Below are 10,230 nucleotides of genomic sequence, written 5' to 3' on the forward strand. Positions count from 1 at the left end.
GATTCACTCAATTCAAACTTCAATGCAATCAAAACACTATCCTCACAAATCCCTCCGGTCCTATAAACAAACGGTCTCCTCTCTCTCTAGCTCTCTGAGATCTTCGCCTAAAACTCACAACCCTCTCTCTCTCTAGAACTCGCATTCTTGCTGTGACTCGATTCCATGGAAGGTACTCTCCTGAGTGTCCTCTCTCTCTCTCTCCCCCCAATTATTTCTTGTTTTTTATTTCATTTCTTGTTAAATCGTTGAGCGAGCGGTGTAATAATAGCGAATTTTTCCGCTTTAATTCAGATCAAGCGGTGGAAATGTTCCCCAAAAACTGCAAAGACTTCGTTGCGAATCATGACTCCAAGCCCTCTTCGACCTCTGAAGCAGGTTCTTTTTGTTTTATTTTATTCGATTTGCCCGCTTTTTAATTTTATGAATTACAAGAAAGTGTTGAATTTGAGGTTCGGATTCGATTATTACTGCTTCTTCTAGTTTTAATTTTGTTTTCCCGTCCAAGAAAATGTAGAATCGGGAAATTTTCTGATTCAATTACATCCCTCTTTTTCTTGAGTTAAAACTTAAAACCCGATTACAATACAGTTGGGACATTGAAGTGAGCGACAAGGGTGGGTAATTTCAGAAATTCTTGGTTTTTTAATCTTTAATTTTCTGAAAGAAACTGGGAAACTGTTCAACTAAACTGTTACATTGTGAATTTCAAGTGAGTAGTTGAAGTCAGGCTCTGATTATATCATTATTTTCAGAATGTACTCCTGATATTGCTACCAAACCCGTCGAGTGAGGCTCTGATTATATCATTATTTTCATTTCCCCAATTCAATTTATGACTTTGATTACTTCGCCTTCGTGTTCCTGTAATGTCTTACAGGATAGATTTAAGGACCGGGAGTCTTCAGGTGTTGAGATTGTGCCGGTATTATCACAACCCCATGGCGGTTGGACAGGACAAAGTGGTTATATGTGCAGGTAGACCTTCACCCCATCCGCTCTAAGTTTCATTCAAAGTGGTTCCGCTTCTGAAGTACAGAATTAATGCTTTCTGTGGTTATACATTTTCAGGCTGCTTTTTCCAGAGCCAAGCAAATTTATAATCCTCTCTCCACACTTCACAGCTGCTGTGTTATGCGGGCAGAAGCAGATGACTGAGGTATCCTTACTGTTCTCGTTCACATTTCTCAGTTTGCTTTGTTTACATTTGTCGTTATATTTCAAGTATGCGTGTACTTGTTTATTTGACTATCCGGTTCGTATGAGATCATGTGGCGACTGGTAATGAAAACTTATATTCAGCTGAATGTCGATGTACAAGTTTGGTTATGGCCGAATCCCTTTTGTAATTTTGCATGTTCAAAGTCGAACATGGGATTGAAGATGGATATTATTCTGTGAATATATAACTTTGAAATTGGACAAAAACCTTTTCTTGAGTCTTGATCTGCGCCATACCACTGCCTTGTTTACTAGTTTAACTCACAGTTTAGGTGTAAATAATTTGTTGCAGCATCACCTAATGTCGTCTTCACCCCGGGCCGATTTTTTTGGCCTCTAGGGTTCCTCATCAATAAGAATTATGCTCTACGGTTATTCTAAGTGTAAGTAGTAAATATATCCGAAAATGCCGCACGCTTTAATGGTCTTGGACCAAGCCATTTTTCTTAAGGAAGCAAAGCTGCAAGGCGCATGTTGGAGGGAAGGTTTCTTCATTAGATGATGTTGAGGTCATTGTCTATTTATAGACGTACATGACACCCTGTTTTTGTGTGAAAAAGGTGACATATTCATATACTTGCATGATACGTGTAAACAAAGAAAAAGAAATATGAGCTTGTCCACAATCTAACTTTATATCATCTGATTTGACTATCAAAATTGAGGTAATTCTTTAATCCAGCATTGTGTTTTGTTAACGTCGCTTTGAGGAAAAGCTCAGAATGGTGATTGGAAGCATTTGTATTTTCTTTCTGTTTTGAATATTTCGACAAATTCACTAAACGTTTTTGGTTTTGTTCTCATGCTTTAGGATTTGAAGAGAAGTCAAGCTCATTACAAATTCCTTTCCGGACCCTGCAGTTCTAAACACCATTCAGCTGCTAAGTGAGCCTTTTGTTTTAATTACTCACAATTATTTTCTAACTTTCCTTGTCTTTTTAATTGTAATTTGTTGTTTCTGGATATACAAATGCAGAAGCTTCATCGGAATTGCCATGGTATGCCTTCTGAAGACTCACTTTATAACTGCTGCTTGCTGTGACTATGCTTAGAAACATGCATAGGAGTTAACTGCTAGATAAACATGATTATGAATGATCTTAGAGACTTAGCAATTCAATGATAGGCTAGGAACCCATAGCTGCTTGTCTGCTTTGACTGTCCTCTGCGTGAAATTTGATTGCATTGAATTGCTTAAATTTTTTGCAATATGATAGTCTTAGAACTCCTGTGGTTGATGTGAATGAATGAATTGCTGCTGGATGCAGGATCCAGTTTTTCTTTATTTGCCTTGCACATCTTAGATGAAACAGGGCCGCAGTTTTTCTTTATTTGCCTTGCACGTCTTGGATGAAAGAGGGCCGCCTTGTATGACCTGATTGCAACCTGCAAAAGGCCGAAGTTTTCCAATCAATAACCTGTTAACCTGTTTTTATCAACACAGTTTTTCACAATAAAAGCTTCTCCAAGCAAAAATTTGCTTTGAAAAGATAAGAATTTTATCTAACAAAACAAATGCTTTTTTGAATTAAAAACACGCTTAGGCAAACAAGAATTTTATTGCAAGCAAGGATTTTAACTAGTATTATTGAAAGAAAGCAACAAAATGTATTTTTGTTGGATTTTTTCAAGTTAATGTCTATAGTTAGACGTAGTAGAAGTCTGATGGTCAACTCACTAGTTTCTTCAGAGTCATTGACTCGTGTGCAACATCGTATGATGACTCCCAAGTATGGTTTCAGCTTGTGATCATTCACTTTGAATGTGTTGCCACTTTACTCATTAATAATGTCAATAGCCCTATGAGGATAAACCTCTTAGTAACCCAACGTTGCTCGTTCCAGCCGGATTTCAACTTCTCTGGAAACAACTTAAACCTTGAATTAAACAATGACACTTTTTGCCCTGGTTGAAACTCTTTTATAATTTTGATTGTCATGAAACCCCTTAGTTTTCTCTTTGTAGATCGAAGCACTTTCAATATGCCTCATTACGAAATTTGTCTAGCTTGTTGAATTGCAATTTACGCTTATCACTAGCAGAATCTGTTTGGGCCCAAAATAATATTGGTGGGCCGAGTTTGGGTTTATGCTCGGCCCAAAGCTGTTTCAAATATATTATGGGCTGCTTGGTGACCCTGGGTCATTCAGCAAGGATGGTCGAGTCGTATCACAAGAAGGAATAGTTCGGATAAGCGAAGGGGATGTGGAAGTCTTAGGGCAATTAGGACTCTCGACCAACAATGAATAAGGCCTCAAAAAGGGGTGAGTACAAAGTCCTAATGGGGGTAAGATTTGTCGAAGCAGAGTTGGAACGGAATGAGAAGTTCCAATCCAGATATGATTTTGACTCGATCTCAAGAAGGATTCGGTATTATAAATACAAGATATTATGCAATAATTGAATGACCTCCAATTCAACACACAACTGCCCTGCGCAAAACCTCTCAAACATCTTGAGATTTTTTATTTTCTTTTTCTCGCCGACACATCTTCAGTTTGGATAGACAGCACTGTGAAGGTAACCGGTGAACACCTTCAGTTTGGATAAACAACACTGTTGCCGTAGAATCAGCCGACCGAGGAGCACCTTCAATTTGGATAAACAACACTGCGTCGAGGCCAACTGATTACCTATCCAAGTCTCGGTCGAGAAGGGTTTTCGAATCCTTATTGGCAGAGGTCATCTTATTAGCCTTCTCGGCAAAGTAAGGTGTTACGAGTTACGACATTCGGCCTACTGGACGCCGAGTGATTTTATGATTGGATACTCACAAGTGAGTTTCAGAGTTAAGCATTCTGACGGCCGAACCACATTCACCATCAAGACATACATTACCTTTGAATACTTGTGTCCGTACAGTCTGGTGTCGATTCGACGTTCTTATGCTCTTACGAATATAATCACTATGACCGAATCCGGCACCGACGATTTGTGAACTTAGCAGAACTAGTGTCTTTAGACTCGAGAATCCAAAGGTCGAGATTTGTTCCTTCCTCAGCCGTAGTCGCAAGATAAAGAAGTCAGCAACGCGCTTAACGCAACATTAACAAATTTTACTCCTCGGCCAAGCTCGGCCGTCGAGTTGGCACGCCCCGCATTCAACCGAAGGACGTAGTTAGCTTATTAGTTACTTGGCTTGTGCGCTACGTAGGCTTTGTAATTTTTAGGGTCAACATTTTGGCACGCCCAGTGAGACATTGTGCTAGACCTTCGGAGTTCATGACTATTGAGACACGGTCCATAAAGAAGAAAACAATCATGCGATAGTCAACAACTGACTTACTAATGCAAGGCCCTGGGCAAGATTTGTCTTAGGTACAAAATCCGATCATTGTTGCGCCACCCGAGGATACAAGTGCAGCACGCCAAGAGAAGGAAATTTGTCTCGTCAGACAGCCTCGCAACCCAGAAATTCCCAACCAAACGGCAGGCATTTTCGTTGAAGGAATAGTGGAAGATTGCGACGAAGATGGTGGGGAGGGTTCTGATCCGCCAACTAGGTCATTTCTTCGAAGACGACTTGATGAACAATATCGACAGGTCGAGCAGTCGATTAGCCAGAAAATGAATGATTTACTAGACGCAATACACAGACCAGGATGCTTGAACTATTGGTCAGTAAAGCCTTCGAAGATGGCCATGTCGGCTAACCTCGGCAGCCTTCTTTTACGAATGTTCCATTATAAGCCGAGAAAGGATCAGCTCGGCTACAACCAATTGACTTAGATAAAAGAGGCAGATCAAGCAGTAGATCTAACGGACCTGACCAGGGAGTAGAAGCAGCATCCATCAATATGACCGAGGTCCAAAGAATGATCGACTCGGCCTTAAAAAAAGGGCCGAAGTTCTCAAAATTCATCCACCCGTACCCGGCTTATATGGAAAAGTTCGAATACCCTAAAGCCAAAAAATTGAAGGGCAAAACATATTGCAAGTACCATAATTCAAACAAGCATGCTACCAATAATTGCATTGTGTTCTGGGACGCGATTCAAAATTGGATCGAGAAGGGTAAGTTAAAATTCCCAGATAAACATATGGCGGTCGACGTCAATCCATTCCCCTCAACGACAATTGGTATGGTGGATGCTCATCTCCCTAAAAACAAAGGAAAAGGAAAGGCCGAATTCGTCCTGGTGCAGTATGTCCGTAAGCAGAATAGTCAACCAAGATTGAAGATTGATTTATTTTCAAATGCATCACCCAAGGAACCTTCAGGGTCGGCCATCGTTGAACCCATGTCAGGTTCTGGTTCCGAAGAAACTGATCAATCAATGGTTTTATGCGACCATTGTAAAACACGAGTTGAACCTAAAAAGAGGGCATCTCCGGCACCGACTTCAGGCCCACCATCCACGGCCGCTACAAAACCGCCAAAGGAACTCAGTGCCGGCCCACGATGCCAAATGTTTGAGAGACTCGGTTCACAGGTACAAGCAAAAGACCCAGCCCAGTCAGACGATGTCTTGACTTTGACGCACCATTCTATAATGAGGATTATTACTCGCGCAACTCAAGCAGTTCGAGGTCGTCAGTCAATCGAAAAACCTTCAAACCGCCTAAGCCACGAGACCAACGTTGGTACAGTTACAATTCTCCAACTGGCCTGTATACGGCGTTATCTAAGTCTCAAAAACGTCATCGCCAGTGGATAGATTGTATGGCTCGACGATAAGAAGTGCAGGCTAATTCGACTACCCGGTGGCAACCAAAAAAGGCAGTAGGAAGCGGTGACGATCGGCCTACCCCGGCTATAATGGCCGAATTACTTAAAGGGAAAAAGGCAGTTGCTCACGACTTTGAGACCACCATTGAAGAGTCTGAGAAACGCATAAAGTTCCTTCTTCTGCCCAGGGAGATGAGAGCTCGTCTCGAGCATTTTGGACAAGAGGCTGAAAATAAACTTCCCCTCTACCACCGCAAGAACCGTTAATCAAAGTACGGCGTAATCTGCATCCTCCATTCCTCGGTGAATCCTTGGAGTACATGAGGGAATTTCATAAGAAATATTCCGTCAATGACTTATACGGACTACCCAAGGCATGTCAGGAAGCCCTTGACCTAGCACTAACTTGTCCTGATGCCGAGCAAATTATCCAAAAAACTTCTGATCCAGCAATGAAAGTTAGGTTCCAGCATATACGTGAGGCTCGAGTCCTCGGCTTTGAGGTCGACCCATACACAGATATAGACACCGCCGAGTTACCCTTTTCACGCGAAGACCTTTAGCATTTACGATATCATTTCGAAGTTTTCTCGGTCGTATCTCTTTTCGGCCTTATGGTCGATGAGGAAAATCGTGTGGCGCTTTTTAGACGCGTACCTGGACATAAGGAATTCCGAATCGCCTATGAAGAACGAGCTCGTAAAGTGCCATAAGAACGAAATCAATCTTTGGCAGTAAACGCGCTCAAGGAAGATAACCAGAATATAATAGATTCAGTCTATACGCCTCAGGAGCAGGTTCATACCGAAGCGCTAAATACTCCAATCGAAGACATTGCAACGACTGATACTACATCTACTACTCTGGAAGACGACGACCAAAACCCGATGGGTCCATCGGTCCTCGAGCTTATGAAGATCAGTATGATCTATGTACTACCGGCTGAGTTTCAACCAAGCACCCATTAGTCAAATTTTTTGGATGGGGACGTGGTTGCCTGAAAAGCAACACAAGTGGATTTGTCGCTACTGACGAAGATGAAGAAGTAAGTAAATGCGACAACCTTAAGGTAGCCCTGGCCAAATTATTTCCCCGCTCCCCTTCTGTTAATCTCCAACATCTAAAGCCGTTATACGTCATGGCTCATATTGAAGGATATCCCATTTCCAAGGTGTTTGTCAACTATGGAGCCACAGTCAACATCATGCCAATTTCCGTCATGAAGGCATTACGCCGTTCCAATAACGAGATTATCCCATCAGGGATAACGATGAATAGCTTCATCGGCGACAAGTCTCAAACCAAATGAGTGCTCCCGTTAGAAGTCAGCGTTGTCGGTCGTAACCACATGACGACATTCTTTATAATTGACTCAAAGACTGACTATAATGCATTGCTCGGCCGCGATTGGATCCATCAAACAAGTTGCATTCCTTCATCGTTATACCAAGTTCTCATCTTTTGGGACGGCAAATCAGTCGTAGTGCACTCAACCGATAATCAGCCATTTGAGACCAACATGATTCAGGCTCACTATTATGACGATCATGTCGGCTACATCACCCTTAGGGTTTTAACAAGGATGGACAACCGACCAGAATTTCAGTTCAGAAAGCTATCGATGTAGGCGCGGAGACTGTACAACAGGATTCGGTGAGACTCGGTTTGGCAGATCTAATTACCAATGCCAATTACTAACGTCGCCAAATAAGAAAGGCGTCGGGCCGCAGTTTCGTCGACCATGGAACGTCTGCTGGCTCATTGGTACGCCATTGCCAAGCAACCACATTCAAGCATAAACTTAATAGAATTTTTGGCCGAAGCGGATAACGGCCCCGTTTTACCGTTCGACAAAGTTCAGGCCGCATCGGCTGAACTCGAAGATAATCGGCCCCAGGTTAAGGACCCATTGGAAGAAATCGATGTTGGCACAGCCGATGAGCCTCGACCATTATTTATCAGTGCGTTATTGCCACCTCCTATGAAGGTCGAGCTTTGTAAACTGCTTTATGAATTTAAAGATTGTTTCGCGTGGAATTATCATGAGATGCCAGGCCTTGACCGAAACCTCGTCGAACATGAGTTACGCATCAAAGAGGGGTGTAAGCCTTTCTGACAACCCCCACACCGGTTCTCGACAAAAGTACAGCTCGGCATAAAGGACGAATTAGTTCGGCTTCTGAAAGCCGGGTTTATTCGGATAGCTCAGTACGTCAAATGGTTGGTTAATATTGTCCCGGTGTTAAAGAAAAGTGGAGCCTTCCGCATTTGCATCAATTTCTGTAATTTAAATCTGGCCACTCCTAAGGATGAATACACAATGCCAATCTCGGATTTACTAATGGATGCCGCAGCCAATCATGAAATGTTATCCTTCATGGACGGCCATGCCGGTTACAACCAGATCCTTATCGTTGAGGCTAACGTTCACAAGATCGCCTTCCGTTGCTCGGGGGCACTCGATACCTACGAATGGGTCGTCATGCCATTCAACCTCAAGAACGTCAGCGCCACATACTAGTGAGCCATGAATACGATATTTCATGATTTGATTGGTACGGTCGTTGAAGTTTATATCGATGATGTGGTGGTGAAATCAAAAAGTCGCCGAACACACCTGGATGATCTTCGGCAAGCATTCATTCGCATGCGACAACATAATCTCAAAATGAACCCGGCCAAATGCGCCTTCAGTGTATCGGCCAATAATTTTTTAGGTTTTTTGGTGCACCATCGTGGCATTGAGGTTGACGAAAATAAAGCTCGCGCAATCATTAGCGTCCACCACCGATGACCAAGAAGCAACTCCAGTCATTGCTCGGGAAGATAAATTTTCTCCATCGTTTCATCACTAATTCAGCAGGCAAAATGAAAGCATTCTCTACGCTCCTTAAACTTAAGGACTCCAACAAGTTTGAGTGGCGCGAAGAACACCAAACGACTTTTACCCAAATTAAGGTTTCCCTTACCACGCCACCAGTACTAGTTCCACCTTGTCACGGTAAGCCCTTCAAACTGTACATTTCGGCAGTCACTGAATCCATCGGTTATCTCATTGAGCAAGATAACGATGATGGACGTGAATAAGCTATCTTTTATCTCAGCCACAATCTGAATTCGCCGGAGCTCAATTATTCACCCGTCAAGAAACTTTACTTAGCTCTGTTTTTTGCCGCATCAAAACTTCGGCACTACATGCTTCCATCAGTTACACAGGTCATTGCCCAAACAGATGTTATTCGTTATATGCTCACTAGGCCTATCGTTAAAGGCCGAATTGGGAAATGGACAATGGCTTTATCAGAGTTCAGTTTGCAGTACGTACCCCAAAAGGCCGTCAAAGGCCAAGCCCTCTCCGATTTTTTGGCCTAACACCCTTCTCCTTATAACTTTGGGGGCAGCGACGTTGACATCAGCTTAGCTGAAACACGCGATAACCACTGGACGATGCATTTTGATGGCTCCAGCACCTCGACCTCAGCTGGTGTTGGTATCGCCATTCAATCCCCCGACCACTACCGCTGGTATTTCCCTCTCAAGTTAGAGTTCGGCTATACGAATAATCAGGCCGAGTATGAAGCTCTTATCATCGACCTTCACGTCCTGCACGATTTAAGAGCGACCCATGTTCTCGTCCTTGGTGATTTTGAACTAGTGATTAACCAGCTTAACGGCGTTTTTCATTGCATGAGTTGTACTCTGGCGCCTTATCATATGGTTGCCACTTATTTGGCTGAGTCGTTTGAACGAATTACATTTAAGCACATCTCGCGTGTTCGGAACACTAACGCCGATGAACTCACCCAAATCACCTCCGGAGCACAACTCACGGGGGGCAAGTTAGGCTGGGTAACACCCACAGTCCTCTAATCTTACCCAGCCTTGGTCAATTAGCAAGTTCTCCAGCGCAATCACGTGATATGATGTCTTTACCATCGTTACTAGAGCAAGGAGACCTCCTAGAAGTGTATGCCTTCGAGACACTACCAGACGATTGGAGATGGGCGATTTTACGATATCTCAATAACCCCAATGGTAAACATGACCGAAGAACGAGGGTCCACGCCATGAATTTCGTGTCATACCAGAATGAATTATATCGAAAGGGTGAGGATGGGTTACTATTACTGTGCCTCGGCCTACAGGAGGCTGTCCAAGCAATGATCGAAGTACATGAAGGAATTTGTGGAGCTCACCAATCAGGACGCAAAATGCATTGGTTGCTTCGATGACACGGCTACTTCTGGCCGAGTATATCAAAGGATTGCATCAAATATGCACAGGGATGCGTACCATGCTAGATTCATGGACTAATACAGAGAGTCCCGACCGAATTACTC

At 43.0% G+C, this 10,230-nt stretch overlaps 1 protein-coding gene across 1 annotated transcript; it reads left to right on the top strand.

Annotated features, from left to right (window-relative positions):
• The first annotated feature begins 9,337 nt into the window (after positions 1–9,337).
• Positions 9,338–9,760, top strand: LOC137709117 (uncharacterized). Its single transcript, XM_068448242.1, has one exon. The coding sequence runs from the start codon at positions 9,338–9,340 to the stop codon at positions 9,758–9,760; it is 423 nt and encodes a 140-aa protein (XP_068304343.1).
• Positions 9,761–10,230: the final 470 nt, after the last annotated feature.

The sequence above is a fragment of the Pyrus communis genome, chromosome 11 (genome assembly GCF_963583255.1).
Source record: "Pyrus communis chromosome 11, drPyrComm1.1, whole genome shotgun sequence".
Lineage (NCBI taxonomy): Eukaryota > Viridiplantae > Streptophyta > Magnoliopsida > Rosales > Rosaceae > Pyrus > Pyrus communis.